Source organism: Fundulus heteroclitus, chromosome 9, assembly GCF_011125445.2.
Source record: "Fundulus heteroclitus isolate FHET01 chromosome 9, MU-UCD_Fhet_4.1, whole genome shotgun sequence".
Classification (NCBI taxonomy): Eukaryota; Metazoa; Chordata; class Actinopteri; order Cyprinodontiformes; family Fundulidae; genus Fundulus; species Fundulus heteroclitus.
In genome coordinates, this window is record NC_046369.1 from 1,422,256 (window position 1) to 1,440,430 (window position 18,175).

The window sequence follows — 18,175 nt, forward strand, 5'->3', positions numbered from 1 at the left end:
AGCATCTAAACTCAGAGCAGAAATGATTGCGTTCTGCCTACAATATATTTCAACCAAAATTGCAATTTTGACTTTTCTCTGCATTAACCACAAGCAACAAAAATGGCCTCTAAATAAAGATGTTTGTAAACAAGGACTATTTAAAACAAGAACTTTTAATGTTTCTATTGATCAGAATATTATTCAAGAGAACAGCTTTTAATTGATTTGGACATCAATCCTTGTTGAACATAAAGTGCAACCAACAAGCAAGTCTATGTATTAAACTGATTGACCTGTACTTAATGCTATGTATGATTATATAAACTCTAAAACAAGTAATAAAGTTAGATTATCTCACTGCTGCAACTGTCTTCCCTTCCATGTGGAGGCAAACCCACTTTAAACATTTTACCAACACCTAATGGACGTGTCTAATTTCCTAATTGTTACATAGCCAAAAATTGCAGACTCTGCGATTTGGAAATTGCCTTTTTTTTAAATCGCGATTATATTGAAAATGCGATTAATTGTTCAGCCCTACTCCTGAATGCATTGATATGGAGGAGTTTAATTTCCTTTTTTTTGCATTTTTTTTTTTAAAGCAAACTGTTTGTCTTTTGCTTAAGGACATATTAAAATGCATTTATATGCAGAAAATAGATATATGTTGGTGCAGTAAACATACAGATATAAATTCATCTAAAATTTGTTCTTATTGAGAATAATTTGTAGCGTCTTTCATATCCAATTATTTGAAGTGCGTGGTCATGTGGCCCTACAATGGACGTCATGATAAAAATTTGGCCCTCTTTATCATGGAAGTTGCCCATCCTTGCTGTAAATCATCTTCAGAAACGGGCGTTTTAACTCCTTTATGTCCATGTTAACTGAAGACAACGCTGCGGTTAAAAGATTTGTGATTATTGGGTAAAACTTAGACGCTGTTTCTTCTCTGCAGCTCCAGGAATCATCTCTGCTTCACCGTACGCCGGGGCGACTCACGCTTTTCCTCAGGCCTTCGCCATCCAGCCAGCCAGTGAGTTTAATCTGGGGAAGCTGCAGCCAATCAGAGACTGGCATTGCAGCGTCCCCACAGTCGCTCAGTTTGTTACTTTTAATCCATTTTTTTTTTTATCAATCAGCGTTCCCTTTGGTTTTAACTTGGACCCTAAAAAATTGTATTAAGATTACTGGATTTTCCTTATTTTCATCAGTAAATTGTGTTATTTAATAAAGACTGGGATGAAAAAATAAGTCAACTATCACTCGTGTAGAGAATAAAACAGAAATCAGACGTCTCTGCTGCCAAAACCGGACATGATTTCTGCTGTAATCTTTATTTTCAGTGTGCTGGTGAAGATTCTCAGTCTTCCAGGTCATGATCATTCCAAAAAAATAGTTAAAAAAACAAAACCAACTGGACTTTTTTCCAAAGTTTGAAGACATTTTGTTTAGAAAGCTTTCTCAATTCAAAAGTCTGGAGTAATGTGGAGTTCCAGGCTTTATATTATTACCCAAAAAGGCGTCGTTCTGGCTTAGATAACATGCAAATTAACCTGAAACTGGTCCATCCCTTAGCAATGAGGAGTCGTTAAAGTCATCGTCTCTCTTAACAGACAGATGGTTCGAAAGGGGGTTAAGGAAGCCATTTATGTTAAGAGAGAAAAAACAACCTTAAACAGAAGAGGACGACTCGGTTTCAACTCTTAAAAAATTAAAACACAGCAACAGGTTTGATTCCTTCCAGGTTTCACCTCCATGCAGGTGATGAAAATATCTCTCCTGTAAACCAGGCCAATGACGACCCTAACAACTCCCCGTTGCAAAGGGGTGGACCAGTTTTGGTTTAATTTGTACGTTATTTAAGCTATAACAACGCCTTTTTGGGCAATAATATAAAGCTTGGAACTACACACTACTCCAGACTTTTGAATTGAGAAAGCTTTCTGGACGGGAAGCTGAAACGTCTTCAAACTTTGGAAATAAGTCACGTTAGTTTTGTGTTTTAACTTCTTTTGGGATTTATTTTCAGTGCTTGTTTCAGGTTATTTTGTGCAGTTTTGGGTGTGTTTTTTATCCGTTCCGCCTCTCTCAGTGTCATCCCACTATCCAGGCCTGACGGTCCCCACGCTGCCTGGGACTCTGGCCTCTCTGGCTCTCCCCGGCGCCGCCAGGCTGGGCTTCTCCACCATCCCGCCGGGACACTCGGTTCTGCTCATCAGCAACCTGAACCCTGAGGTGAGCGTTGTTCCCTGCACCATAACCTGCACTGATGAGCTCCACATTTTCACACACATTTTATTTTAACCCTGAAATGACAAAATATATATAAAAAAAACACCTTAATCAGTGAAAAAAGTAAAATTCCCAGGATTCTGTGTAATCTGACCCATAATGATCTGGTCCTGATATCCTGCCGCTAAAACACAACCAATTCCCTCCCGGGTTTTGTTCTCCGTTTTATTGTTTCGCCATCTTACTTCCTGTGACTACCCCCCCCCCCCCCCCCCCCCCCCCCCATCCCCTTACACCTGCATCCTTACACAGAACACACCTGCAGAAGACACACACCTGTTCAGTTATGTTTGAAATGATCTTATTTTGACATTATCTAACCCCTCCTCTCCAAATGTAATTTACCCTTCTGATTGACCCCTCACTTGTCCTTTTTTTTTCTCTTCCCCTTTTAATTTGTTGCCATGGAAACGCCTCGGACCCTCCACCTGTTCTGCCCTCCCACCTTTACCTGTCCTGTCCCTCCGCTGCCTTCTCTGCTGTCTTTAAAGAGAGTTACGCCCCACTGCCTCTTTATTCTCTTCGGTATGTTGTCACTAGCTTCTTATTTTTGAATTATCAGTACCACCTGGATGTTCTGGTTTTTGTTTTGAATTTCGTTTTTTTTTTTTTTTTATTCTTTTTATTTATTTCTATTGATTCATGAGAAATGAGTGTCTGCTTGTTTTGTCCGATCTTCTGTGTTGATTTGACTTTATTTACAATACGTGGAGCTTTTCCTCTGATGTTTGATGCTTCAGTTGCAAATTGAAAGCAGGCAAAATCTTAAGATATTTCCATCAGGTCTTTAATAATAATGGTAACAAAATAATTTGTTGTTGGAAACAATGCATAACCAAGATAAGCTCAATTGTATTTGTTTTAACTAAGTTGTTTAAAACAACTGGAAATAGTCTCATTTTAATATCTACAATGAATCAGTTATTTTATTAATAAACTAGAAAATTCCCTGAAGGAACACAAGCCTTTGGTTGATATGGTCCAAAATTGACCTTAAAGCCTATTAGAAATCTACAAACCTATATTTGTAATAATTAATAATTATTAAAGAAGACTACTTTACTTGAAAAATGCTAAAATTTAATAGCATGCTAGGATTAGCATGTTGATATCCATAGCAAACCTTATATAAGTCATAAAGCTAGGTATTTTCATATGAGCCATATGTTGGCTAACATGCTACTATTATCATGTTAGCCAACATGCTACTATTATCATGTTAGCCAAGATGCTACTATTATCATGTTAGCCAAGATGCTACTGTTATCATGTAAGCCAAGATGCTACTATTATCATGTTAGCCAAGATGCTACTATTATCATGTTAGCAAAGATGCTACTGTTATCATGTTAGCCAACATGCTACTGTTATCATGTTAGCCAACATGCTACTATTATCATGTTAGCCAACATGCTACTGTTATCATGTTAGCCAACATGCTACTGTTATCATGTTAGCCAACATGCTACTGTTATCATGTTAGCCAACATGCTACTGTTATCATGTTGGCTAACATGCTACTGTTATCATGTTGGCTAACATGCTACTGTTATCATGTTGGCTAACATGCTACTGTTATCATGTTGGCTAACATGCTACTGTTATCATGTTGGCTAACATGCTACTGTTATCATGTTGGCTAACAGCATTGTCTACTGTAGTAACAGCAGCTTATATGCTGTCATAATTTAAAATGCTTACATTAGCTAAAAGGCTAACACTGTAACACTGGCTATCAGTGCTAGGCTAAAGTCGAATAAATTGGTAGCATTTGGTAACGCCGTAGCTAAAATTCTACTAATAGCATATAAGCTAACAGTAGTTGGCAGCTTCTGCTGTAATAACAGAAGCAGATATGCTGTCATTTGCTAAAATGCAAACATCAGCAGGACTTTTACTTTAAAAAGTGTCTTAGCCTTATGATTTGAATCCAACATGCATAACAGTGAGTTTCTTATTTTAGGGAGTAACTTTGTTTTTGGAAGCTGTCTGTTTGCTCTATTGCAATACATGTGTTGCTAACTTAGCTCTTTATTTCCGGTTGGTTTTAAATAACCATCAGGAAATATTATTGTCATTAATGATGATGATAATAAACATACTGTTTTTAATTAATTTTTTTATTACTACTAATTATGTATTTTAAAATGACACACCTCTTTATTGTGTTGGACACTGACAATCATCTCAGACCTGAGTAATTGTATTTAGGGCTTAAATAAATGGACTCAATTAGAATCTACACCCATCAGCCAAAATGTTAAGTTTCTAATTTTCTGGACTTCCCAAAAGAGTTCAAGGCTGCGTCCTGATGATTTCTAACCATCAACGCATTGGTGCCTTTCAGCAAACTCTGAGGAGCTGCACGTATTGTGTGTTTTATTTCAGTTCACTGAGCCGCAGTTTAAGTTTGCATGCTGGGTTTCTTTCAGTTTGCATGTCCTCAGTGCTCAGCCAGCTGCGCTTGGTTTTGTTTCATCAAATCCCCATAATTCAGCGACTACATGGTTTAATCTGCCATCATTTGAAAATTTGTTTCTCACACTTGTCCTTAATTTCCTCACTTGCATTTCCTATGAGTAATCATTCAGAAATCCCCGGCTTCCAAGTTATATTTACCAATTTGTCGATGTTCCCATTTTATTATGCCAGTATTTTACTGCTACTTTTAACCTCCTTCCTGGTGAATTTTATTTCCTCATCAAAATACTCCCATCTCCCAGTTTAATCTTCCCATAAATTGTAAAGTGAAAGGTCAGGCTGCAGGCAGATCTGCTTCATACATGACTTTGTACAGTTTTTATGGGTATAGCTCCATGTCTACATTGTTATAGCGTGACTAGAACTAAGACAGATATTTAAATTGTTTATTTTTATTTCCAACTGTGTGTCAAGGTGTTTATGGGGATGTGGTGAGAGTGAAGATCCTGTTCAACAAGAAGGAAAATGCTCTGGTCCAGATGAGCGACAGTACTCAGGCTCAGCTAGGTAACTGCTTGCACATGCTCAGTGTGATCCAAGTAGGTGTCTTTATATGCAAACTGCTGCCGACCGGTTAGTCTTCATAACTCTTGTGTTTAAATTGGCTACAGAAAGTTGTAAAGATATAGAAACCATTTTGTATGGACTTCTTTTTGCCTCAAAAGGTCTGCTGGTTAGACGTTACCCTTTAAAAGGGAAGCAAACTAACAAAGAAGAGCCGAACATGCAGAAAATTAATCCATTTAAAATGGATTAAGATTAATTAAAGTGTGTCAAACTCAAGGCCCGCGGGCCAAATCCGGCCCAACAAGGCAATTTATCCGGTCCTCAAGAGCCAAAAAAGGCGTATTGTGTCATAAAGTAGAGGCATATATCCTTTTAAAGTGTATAAAGTTGCTAAAACTGTGCCTTCTGTAGCAAATGTTGTTTTTTAACTGTGTAGTAACAGCATCCTGCCACTAGATGTCAGTTTAAAACAACCCAGAAATGTCCAAAAAGAGAGAACGTGATGCAGAACCACTGAGCTATATAATACACTGGAGTGCTGATTTTGCCGAAAAACTGAAGTCACTGGCCGCCATCTTGCTACTCCCTACTCTCTCAGAATCCCATAGGATTTGGTTGCAACAACAAGCAGTTTTCTGGCTGAGTGAAAACGTTTCACAGGTAATTCTACAGTCAGTGGATGTACTAACACTATCAACCACTAGGAAATTAGGCGCTGAAATATTTAGTTATTCATATTAAATATATATATACATATATGTAAATATGTTTTTGTATATTGTTATTTATGTTTATAAATTATATATATATATATATATATATATATATATATATATATATATATATATATATATATATATATATATATATATATATATATATATATATAGATAAAATGCAAAATATTTCAGCACATGACTTTTTCAGTACTTGATAGTTTTAGAACATAACATAAAACATATATGGCATTTGACATTTTTAAAGTTTTAAGCCCCCCCCCGAACATGAGTAAATCCTCGTTATTCGATGCTGTAGCGCACATATTCCCTAGTTACTGAGGGGAAATAGGGAGTACCAATATGGCGGCTGGTGGCTTCAAAGCGACTCGTTCAAACAGACGGTGATTAGCACTCCAGTGTAGAATATAGCTCAGTGTGCAGAACGATCAGTTTAAAGTGTAACTCACCCCAATATCAACTTTTTTTTGCAGATAAACTGTATAAACTGGGCTTAAGTTGCTACTTTTATGTTAATGTGCTTTTTCTTATATTTCTATGTGAACCAAAATTAAATTAAATCAAAAAATCATCTGTACAGGTTCAACCGGCCCTTTTTATGGCTTCATGAGGCCAAAGTGGCCCAGTATAGAAATGAGTTTGACATGCCTGGATTAAGAGAACCCTTCCTTTGCAGCCATGAGCCACCTGAACGGCCAGCGGCTGCACGGGAAGCCTCTTCGCATCACGCTGTCCAAGCACACCAGCGTCCAGCTTCCTCGGGAAGGCCACGAGGACCAGGGCCTGACCAAAGACTACAGCAACTCCCCCCTGCACCGCTTCAAGAAGCCTGGTTCCAAAAACTATTCAAACATCTTCCCGCCTTCGGCCACCTTGCACCTCTCTAACATCCCGTAAGTCCCTCTGACCTGAATCCAGACCTGAATCCAGACCTGAATCCAGACCTGAATCCAGACCTGAATCCAGACCTGAATCCAGACCTGAATCCAGACCTGAATCCAGACCTGAACGGCTGTAAGATGAGAAAACCACTCAGACGCCCTCATAAAGCTGCTCTGTTTGTGTTTTCAGCCCGTCTGTAGTTGAAGATGACCTGAAGTTGCTGTTTTCCAGTTCTGGAGCCATCGTCAAGGCCTTCAAGTTCTTTCAGTAAGTCATTTATTCACTGTTTCCAGTTTTCAAACCTTAAATAATCCTGCCTACTACCTGTTATTACTGAAGGTTACCGCTGTGTAGTTATAGCCTAGAAGCTGAGTTTAAATCCCTTTTTAGACTGAGTTTAAATCAGTTATCCTGTCGTTAAAGACCGTTTCTTTGTCTTTGGTTTTCCATCCTTTATCTGACACTTATGCCATTTAGTCTAAATATGGTCCTGCTTTGTCTTTGTCTCTAATTTTGACCTAGAAGATGCTGTAATTCAGAGCAAAGCTCTTTCTTTCTCCCTCCTTTCTTCGTCGTTGGTCCTTTAACACCTTCCCTGAGTTTTGCACAATCTTTATTCCTCATTTTCCACCAGGATCCCCGTCTTTGCTCTGAGGCTCCATTATAGCCGTTAGATCCATCTAATACGTTCCTAAAGCCTCTTTCTTTGGCTTGTATCTGACACTTTTTCCTGAATCCTGCCCTGCGTCTTAATGCCTGGATCAAATCCTGCTTTCAGACTCGGACGCTGCTCTTGAAGACGCTGGTCATGTTGTTGTAAGTCCCAAGCGAGACTATTATCTCTGTCTTTGACGTGTCTTCTGTCCACTCGTCTCCATTCTGAGCCTCGAGTCCTCCAGCTTCAGCCTGAAGGTCCATCATTGTGTCTTCTTCATTCTTTATCTCAGGCCAGCTCCTATTGTTGAGACTTGGATCCTGGCCTCCTTAACAAATAATGAACAGAAAATGAAATCTTAGACTTTAAGCTCACTGTCGTAATAAAACGTCTTTTCTTTGCCTTCATCGATCCAGAACGACCGTTCCCTAACATTTGATCATGTCCTGGGCCTTTGCGCTTACTTTTGGACCCTCGTCCTACCCCTGATCACCGTTATTTCTTTACCCCGGGTTGTTTTAATGACTGCATTCAGGCTCGTCTCGTTGGAGCCTCTAGCCTGACATGGTCATACTCAATTCTAGTCAGAATTTGAGTCTGATACTGCTCCATAGAGCTGTGATTATGGGGCGTGTTTCGAACGAACCAGGAAAAAAAATTCCTCTGCATTCAATTGGATAGACCTACAACCAATAAGAGCAACGGAGTGTGTGACGTATGTTAAGAGACGCGTAGTTGTTGTCAACGGAACTCAACGGTTAGCCTAGCATAAGAAGATGAGCGTAAGGATCCAACAATGCAAAAATGGAAACTAAAAATAAGTAAAATCATCTTGAAGTTATTGCATTTGTCCTTGATTTGAGCACATAAATAAGATGATCTGCCAATGGAATGAGTATTTTGACCTCTAAAATAAGATAATTAGATATGTTGCACTCTAAATGAGATAATGGGAATGAATTGTTCCTATTGTAAGTGTAAAAATCTCATTCCATTGGCAAATCACCTTATTTACCTGCTCAAATTAAGGACAAATACACTAATTTCAACAAGATTTGACTTATTTGTTGTTTTGTTTTTGCAGTGAAGGAGTCCTTCAACACACGAACCTGTCGATATCTTCTAGAACAGACCTAATAGCAGAATCTACACACCTCAACTCTCCAGCGGCAGCCATCGCTGTTGTAAACGAATTCAACCCAAGCGCGCTTTGGTGACGTGGCTGATTACGTTACTGTTGATCATATGTCCATCATCGTATAAAGCCCGCCCTGACAATTTGATTGGCCCGCCAGATATTGGGCGAGCATACTCGCGCTACTATTGAGCAATGCCAGACCGAACTTCCCGACCTAAAACGTTGTGGGCGGGGCTAAGTTCGGAATGGCACCCAGGCTATGGAGCCTCCACCTCGCCTCCTGTTTTAGTCTTAAGTGACGTCCTCCCCTCCTTCGTCTGAATCGCCTCTGTCAGTTTGTCCAAAGCTTGCGGGGGAGATGAAAGCGTTCTGTTTTCTGATTCAGGAAGGACCATAAGATGGCTCTGATCCAGATGGGTTCGGTGGAAGAGGCCATCGACTGTCTGATCACGTTCCACAACCACGACCTGGGAGAGAACCACCACCTGCGGGTCTCTTTTTCCAAGTCCTCCATCTGAGCCGCCGCCGCCTCTTCCATGGCGTCCACTACACTCCAATCATTCCGACGCACGTCTGCAGAAACCACCGTGAAGTCTGCTGTGATGTTAAATTATTGTTGTTTTTTTTGAAGCTTTTAAACTCTTTACCTTTTAAAAAGAAGGTAGGAATAGAACGTAGAAGCTCCACTTCAGAGGCGGTTCTCTGAAGGGCTGCAGGTTCTCTCTACAATCAGAGAAAAGTCAGTATTCTGAGTTTTAACTGTTTAATACCAGGTCAGATTTGTTTGGTTGTTGTCTCAATCTAATGTCCTCCTTGTTGGGAAGTGAGTTTTTTTATTTTTTTTAAGCCTCTTTTGCCTTTTGACTTTAGGCCCATGTTTAGGGGATTAAAGTCCGCCTTTACAAAAGAGCACGAAATGTTAAAATACTGACTTTTAACTCAGAATGATCACTTTAATCTCTGATTCTTGTTGTCACCTGATTTAAAAAAAAAGAAGAAAACTAAGGTTGTAAATAAGGAGCCCTGATGATGTTTGGGGAGCCGTAGCTGAACCTTGTGACCGTCAGATTTCACGCAGGCGTCCTGTGGAGACGCCTGCTTTGACCTTAACAGGACCCCTGTGCCTTATTCCCACTCAAACACAAACAAACACAGCCTCTGCGAATTGGCAAAAGCACGTTTACATTAGATAAAGGTTTTCTGTCGAGATGTATTACAGATATATTCCTATTTTTGTGTCTTTTATTGGTGTTGTCAGTGCTCTTAGTGTTTTGTAATGTTGGTTACTGTAGCAGCAAACGTGTGAACTCAGCGTGTTTTTAGCAGCTTCGCTACGTCCTTAGTCTAGGTTTAAGTTTATTTCTTATTGCTTTCTGGCTCTTTTTTTTTTTCATTTCCAAATATGCAATCATAAAGTAATCATATATATCGTAGCAATATTTTAATCATTCCTGATCTTTGTGTTTTCTTTCATGTTGGTGAGCTCGACTGTTGTCGCTGGCTTCTTCGATCCGAAGATGAATGTTTTTTTTTGTTTTTGTTGTTTTTGTTGTCAGCCACGTGTCTCTCGGAAAGGTTTTTTTTTTTTTTTATTTATACGTTTGTGATCCACTACAGCTAAAACCAAAAACAGCCTTTTTTTTTAGATGCAAACAATGTCACCTGCCTCAGGTTTCTGATTTTAAGGACTAAAAAAAAAAACGACAGTGGTGTCTTTAGTTTCCCTGTGAAAAAACTCGCGGCTCCGCTGGACTCGGTCCACTGCCGTGACTCGGCTGTCGTTGCGTTGAGTGCCTTCAAGCCAGCGCCGAAGTCCAACATCCTTTTGATGCTTTAGTGAACGTTTGGGCCAGAAGACGCCGTCTTCTTAATATTATGAGCTGTCGACATTCCAGCCACGTGGAAGTAGAGGAGGTAGAGGAGTCGGGTTAGGCAGAATCTGCTGCTGTTCAGGCGGCTTAAAAACCCAAGAAGGAACGTAAAGTGGAGAAAAAGCTGCTGTCCAACAAAACCGCGTCTCATCCGTGTCCTCCATTAACTACAGGGAGTTGACACTTTTTACTTTATTATAAAGGGTCTTTTTCCAGCTCTTCTTGGTTTAAATTAATGTTACAAGTCAGATTATTTTAATAACTTTATTTTTTAAATATGGGTGGGGGGTTAAAAAATCTTCAAAGTTCTAAAAATCCCCTAACAACTCTTAAAAATTAGACTTCCTTCTGCATGTTTACAGCTTTTTCCTTTTTTGAGCATCTCCACCTCACTGGGGATTTCCCCCTAATGCTCTGATTGGTCAGATCTGATGGTCCGATCAGGCTCCGCCCACCTACCAGCAAGCGAATCAAACGCATTGAACTTTCACATCTGGATCTGTTTATTGGACACGGATGCTTTCTGTTTGACTTTTGTTAAAGTCTCCATTAAAGCCAGAGAATGAGAAAGATGTTAATAAATAACGGTTTCTGTTCCCAAAGCAAGCAATCTCCTCTGATTGGTCCGCTGTCTGGCTCCGCCTACTACTCAGGATCATCCAATGAAATTTAAAATTCAAAGGAAGCTTTTTTTTTTTTTTTATATCGGTCTAGAAGTAAGCGTGATTCTTAAAACTGATTCTCAAAAAAAAAAGAAAGTAACGCTTAGTCATAGATATTTCTGTTTGGATACCATTCAGTGCTTTAAAAACGATTTAAGAAAAAAAAAACTGTCTGACATCCCGCCGGTTTCTGTACTCTCGCGAGTTTTGAGGATTTCTCATCATCTTATAAGTGGACCAATGAGAACGCTCCAAGATGCTGGACTTCTTGTCCATTATGTAGACAAGCTGTGAAACCTGTGAATAAACTTTTAACCTTAAACACGACAACCTGGCGACGTGTACAGCTTCTCCCTGGGTGCCCCTGAATGCATCACGAGCTTTTTCTGATGGGAGGGGGGGTCCGACTGTACATACATGTTTTATAGACGGCTGTCTGAGGTGATTGTTGGTTTTATATCCAATGAAACGTGTATATTTTGATTCGAGTGCAACCGGTTCTGAGCCTTACATTGTGTCACAAAGAAAAACAATAAAAATAAATTTGTTTTTTTTTTAAAACAAAGACTGTTGTTATTTCTTATAGAAGTTTTATTAAGGGAGGCGGGATCTGCTGACAGATCAGAGCAAAGCCAAGATTTTAAAACAAGACACCGACCAATATTTGCACCAATCCCACCATGTCTTCTTTTATAACAAGTAAATCAGAATATTGTTGAAAAGTTAATTTAATTAAGGAAAATGTTTTTTGTCCTACTGCTCAAGCCTTTATTTCTGTTACTTATGATTTTCCACTTGCAGCCAATCAAAACTGTTTAAAGATCAGAATATTACACCAAACCAGCAAAAACCCTTTTTAATACAGAAATGTGGGCCTAATTAAAGGTGTATTTAGGACCTGCTCAAAGGTTATTTTTGAAAAGGTGCATTTAATCTGAGCTTCATTCCAGTTTACCTATATTTCCCACTAAATAGTATTTATCATATTTAAAATGTCTATATTAAGAGGAAAAGGGAACCGTTTGCCAATAAATCTATGATGAACAGGTTAAAAACTGCTGTTCGCCTTCCCTAACCTGATCACTGTTACCGAGTCCTATCAGGTAGTGACACAGTGTACCGTAATGCTCCTAATATCCATTGAGCGGAGCGGCTTTGTTGCTAACCAAAGTCATATTTACACATTTTAACAGATTTTTGAGCACATTGTACCACATACAATCTCATATATATATATATATATATATATATATATATATATATATATATATATATATATATATATATATAGTATCTGGCCCTCACAATGTCTGCTGAGAGAAACTCTTATTAGAAAACAGATTTATTTCTTTAAGTAAGAGAAATCTAAAATATTTCTCTATTTTAGAACTACGTCTGTGTTTTTATTTAAAAGTGAAGAAAATAGAATAAATTTTTTTTAATATTTCATCTTTAATAGGATTTTTTTTTCTACCTGTCTTTTTATGGAATCTGACCCCAGGAAGAGTAGCAGATGCAGTGCGCTGCTGATGCTAACGGGGATCTAAGAACAATAAGCAATAAATAAACAACAAAAAGCTGGAAAAATACAGGAAGTGAAGACGTTACGGTTTTTCTGGCGGCCCACTGACCGGCTCAAAGACAAACGGAGCGAAGGTTAACAGACAGATGAAAGCAAAATGGTTCTGATTCCCAGAGATGCTGAGCTCAGGCAACAGGCAGCATGGTGGCTGGTTGTGGGTTTGAAGCCCGGCCTGGGTTCATGATCTCCCTGTTCATGTTAGGGTTCTCTCTGGGTAAGGCAAGGCAAGGCAAATGTATTTATATAGCACAATTCAGTACAAAGACAATGCAAAGTGCTTTACATGATTAAAATATAGCAAAATAAAACAGAATAAAAGCAATAAAATGTAGATAGAAAAAAGAACAAAAAAAGTGGTGATTCAGGACAGTTGAAGGCAATCTTAAGCAAATGTGTTTTTAATCTTGATTTAAAGGAACTCAGGCTTTCCGCACCTTTACAATTTTCTTACTCCGGCTTCCTCCCACAGTCCAAAAACATGACTGTGCTGGTGAAGATTCTCAGTCATCCAGGTCATGGTCATTCCAAAAAATGTAAAAAACAAAGCAACTGGACTTGTTTTCCGTAGTTGAAGACGTTTCGCTTCCTCTGTTCAAAAAGTCTGGAGTAATGATGAGTACCAGGCTATATACCCTGCCTAACAAAGGCCTTGTAATGGCTTAGATAACATGCACATTCAACAGAAACAGGTTCACCCCTTAGTAATGGACGGTCGTTAAAGCCATTAAGCCAGCAGATTGGACCGAAACTGGTCCACTCCTCTGTAACGGGGAGTCGTTAGGGTTGTTATTGGCTTGGCTTAAAGGAACAATGTTTTGATCACCCAAATCAATTGAAAAAGCCTTCTGGAGAGGAAGCGAAACGTCTTTAACTACGGAAAACAAGTCCAGTTGTTTTGTTTTTTGCCCTCTGCTGGTTGTTAACCAGCAGAGGGCGCCCAAAGCCCAGAAAAAACACCAACTCATGGTTTTTCTCCAACAAGTTTAACTACGAGACAAGAAAATCCAGAGCAACGTTAAATAACAATAAATCTATAAACTATGCTTTTTCTTTAAGTAAACTCCCTTAATGGAATGACTTTTTATTTCTTAGGAAGAATATTTTATCCCATATTTGGGGGGCTTTATGGTCCCTAATAATATATAACATCTGGGTCTGTATGTGAATGACTGATCAGAGGTGAGTAGTAACTAATTACATTTACTTTTTGATCAAAATGTACTTCTATGAGTAGTTTTACTGCACTGTACTTCTTACTTTTACTTAAGTAAATATTAAGAAGAAGTATCTCTACTCTGACTTGAGTAAAATGTCGGCTGCTATGTCCACTGTGAGTAACTTTGAATAAAGAACAAACTTTTTTAAACTAAAAATGCTTCAGAGAGACAAACATCTACAGTTTCTATTAAGGTGACACTTCTTGTTTGAACACAAGTTTTGTTGTTTTATTGTTATTTTCTATCTGCTGAGCTCATTACAGGTCAATTAACCACAGTAAACAGTAAATATTGTCATTGGAAGTACTTTACACCGTCCTGATTAACTGTATACATTAACCGCTTGATTTCACAAGTTTTGTGTTTAGGAAAGCGTCTCTTCTGCCTGAATTTGTTATTTCGTAATTGTTTGTAATTTAAACTCAGGATCTTCTTACATTATTTCATCCTTTTTAAATTTTTATTTAGCCATTTCTTATTGTTTATTAAATAATAACCACAGTAAAAACCTTAAGAGTTTCTTCAAGTTCAACTTACTTTTCCAGTCTTTATTTTATTTATATTAGCTGAACTATAGTTTGTTTTTACAGCTCCTTGCATGCAAATTTTCTTACTTGCTAAAAATAAATCTGGTCTTTTTCTTCCTCTGCTGTGATTCCGTCAGAATCTGCACAATAAAGCGTTAAAGTGTCGCTGAATCTCTGCTGAAGCTGGAGAAGTCCTCTCCCTTCCCCGTGTGGATGCTCTCCTCTCTGATTGGCTGACGGAGGCGTGTTTCCCGGGCGTCCTGCCAGGCTCAGCTGGCCTCCAACCAAACACTCAGCGCTCCGGCCGACCTCATAATGAGATAATGATGACAACATGGCTGAACCGCGGCGAGAGCTGGACCGCTGCCACCGCCTCGCTCCGTGTTTGAGGCTCTCTGCGTGTCTGTGTGGCTCGCAGCATCCATGGAAGAAGGTCTGCAGCATCCTCCATGTCCTCCACGTTTCACAACAAAACACGCGCTGTACCTTTAATTCATGAATCGTTCAGTCTGGGTTTGCCAAAAAAATAAATAAATGAAGGACCCATAGAGAGTTTCTCTCTGAACTTTCCTAACTTGGTTATGTTAGAAAAGCTTTGCCACTCGACTTTAACTGGAAGAATAATGACTTGCTGCTGCATCTTGACTAGAAACAACTTGATGCTCTCATTAAAATAAAAAATAGTTTAAATTTTCATCAAATTTTCATTTAATTTCCATCAGGTTATCCCCCTTTACAAAGCCAGTGTGCAAACTTCTAGCATCTGCATGTAAGATACTGACTACTAATACAGTTTCAGTCTGACATCTCTGTCCACTCATTATGGGCATGAAAGTTGTATTAATTTTGCACCTTTAAAAATGTATTTGAACTTTAGTCTGGATAGATTACAGAGCTATTCAATTGGAAAAAAAAAATCTGAAAAAAGAGCACAAATTACAATTTAACTTCAGGGCTTTTCTAATCTATACAGAGTAAAGTGATGCAAACGTGCCTAATTATACATATACCCAAAAGTGTTTGTGCAATCTTTACAATCCAAAAGCCATTTTTACCCTCAGTTCAGCTAATCAAAACCCATTTAGAGCCACAAATGCTTTTGAAAAAATATATATTTTATAAACATCTGCTATAGAAAATGTCATTTTTAACCATTATTGTTTTACTTATAAGTTCTAAAATAAAGAAAAACAAAACTTTAGCAAAAAAAAGGATTATTTCATTTTTGTTATTGGATGTGGATATAAATATAACGAATATACATATGAATGTTATCTTTAAAATCAAAAACAGATCTACCGCTACTTTTAGTCTTCTGTTTGTGGAAGATCAATGCAATTGTTCCATAAAGCTGGATTATATTATTATTATTATTATATTACACATAAGTTGGAACAGGTGTGCAAAAGTACAGCTTGTTTATTAATATTTCTACCTTACTAAGGCCTAAAAGGCCCTAACTGACCCCTGCAAATGAAAGTGAACTGGTTAAAAAGTTCAGGAATTACCCAGGAGCCACCGGGGCAGAGCTTGAACATGAAATAAGTCAGACGACGCTCATTGGGTGGAACTTTAAATTTCTTTTTATTGGCGGTGACTTTTATCAAACACAGGTTCATATCTTAACATTTTCTCTCTGAAATCTTCAAAGCAAATTCGATGAATATAGTTTATTTTCTCCTGCTCATGCAGCGCAGGCAAACAAAGGGAGGCCTGTGACCTCTGACCCCCCTCGGCAGCTTTTGAGCCAATCAGATAAATGCTCTTTTTTTTTTAACTTTACAACAGGACTTTATAAGCATCCAATAAGAAAATATAAAAGCAGATTTTTTTGTCTTTGAAAGAATAGAATATGGAGACATTTTGACGTAGAAAAACATTTCCTCCTCGAGTACACTTAGCTTTTTTTTTCTGTAACTATTCCTTTCTTTTACTTTTAGTGCCACAACAAACTAAATTCAATCACACAGAAATCAATGGGAACATGGTAACAAGCTAAAAAAAAACAAAAACAAAAAAACCCCACTGAACCAGTACCAGCCAACAGAACCAGAATTCACAGGACTACAGGGACCAGAATGCATTGTGATTCAAGCAGGAACAAAAGAAAAAACAACAACAAACATCAGACTTTACATCATATATGGATAATCTCCTGTTTGAAAGCGAAACCTCCGTGCCTTTCGTATCGACGTAAACATCTTCGTTTCCCCCGTTCTCCACAGGAGTCGCGTTACGTCGCCCGTCCGCCCGCCGTCACAGTGCCGCCGTTTGAGATACTGCATTTCCCAGCATGCCCTTGCTCCTCCGCGCACAAGGACACACCTCCCGCCATCGCCTGGGATGGAAGGACGTTATGAGGTGATGAAGACAACAGAAAGTCCGGGGCTGGGGCTTGGAGATGAAAAGCGCCACCACAAGGTGTCGCTGTTTCTCAGTCCATAAAAATTCAGCACCAGTGTGGGGGGGTGGGTGGGGCATAAGGGGGGGGGGGGGGAGGCCATTTATATATTTGTACACTTGTATTTTTCGCAGAACATTCGGTTTTACTTTTTATTTACAACAAAGCGACAAAAATTTAGAAAACAAGACGTAAGCTCCGCCCCCTTTAAATAAGCCTCAGCTGCTGAGCGGCGCCGCCTGACCCGACTCCAAAGAAGCATCCAATAGAAAAGTTTATCAAGAGTCTTTGGCAGATTTTTCAGGAAGGAAAGGCCGTCGACTGGAAAGGGATTCTGCTGCTGCGGGGCTGTTTAGACGCCGGTTATTTATGACGAACACAGACGAAGACTACAGTCACGGATCTGAGCCACAATGTCCACAACCCTGTTTCCTTTTCAGCTCAAATGCAAAAAGTCGCTTTTAAAGTTGCCGTAGTTTGAGGGCAGATCAATGAAAAGTAGCCAAAACTAAAAAAAATCAGACCTGGTTCTTTTTCCTTTTAACAACTAAGCCATATCTTGATACACCGAGTAGATAATTCAGCTTTCTATACTTATATTCTCACGTAAAATCATTTTTAAAAGTTCATTTTGTATTCAAGAAATTAACTCATGAAACTTGACGCACTTTTTTCAATCCCTACTGCTCTGGCTGCAGTGAATCACCTGATCATTTGCTCTTCACTCCCCGGGGAACCAACGCTTCTCTGCAGCCGCCTCAGTGAACTGCATGTGATTTAAGCTGCTCTACACACAATTGTGTATCAAGCGATGCATTAATGTTCATATTTTTTTAAACGTCATGAAATTTTGCGTCAACATTTTATCATAATGCTGTGTCAACTAATCGTTGCAGCCCTAGTTGCAACTTCTTTGCAAGGTTACTTCTTTTCTACATTAAAATGCAACCAATGAACACGTTAATAGGGATTTCTTCTGACTAAATTCACACTTAAAATCTGGTTCCACATGGCACTGATGTAGTTTGAACCTGCTTAATTTGCTGGATTTTTAAGGCCTGCACTGGAAATGGCTCTAAAAGAGTTAAAGAAAGCTTCCAGGTATTGGAAAACAGGTTGTAGGCCCGCCAAATACCATCAGTACTAAAAAGGTATCTAGTTTCTTTGGAGCCCATTACAAAAAAGAAAAAGAAAAAAGAAAATTAGGTCCAGAAAAAAGTTGAAAATGTTTCTGAGTT

General features: G+C 38.8%; 1 protein-coding gene across 6 annotated transcripts in view; it reads left to right on the plus strand.

The window, feature by feature from the left end:
• Positions 1–11,771, plus strand: part of ptbp1b (polypyrimidine tract binding protein 1b) — a 34,138-nt gene extending 22,367 nt beyond the window's left edge. For all 6 annotated transcript variants that reach the window (XM_021308680.2, XM_012882671.3, XM_036140794.1 and 3 more), the window contains 7 exons: positions 941–1,018; positions 2,078–2,220; positions 2,769–2,802; positions 5,173–5,265; positions 6,679–6,895; positions 7,074–7,151; positions 9,063–11,771. In XM_021308680.2, coding sequence (XP_021164355.2) covers positions 941–1,018; positions 2,078–2,220; positions 2,769–2,802; positions 5,173–5,265; positions 6,679–6,895; positions 7,074–7,151; positions 9,063–9,195 — 776 coding nt within the window. In that variant the 3' untranslated portion in view covers positions 9,196–11,771. The remainder of the gene's footprint in view (positions 1–940; positions 1,019–2,077; positions 2,221–2,768; positions 2,803–5,172; positions 5,266–6,678; positions 6,896–7,073; positions 7,152–9,062) is intronic.
• The last annotated feature ends 6,404 nt before the right edge of the window (positions 11,772–18,175 follow it).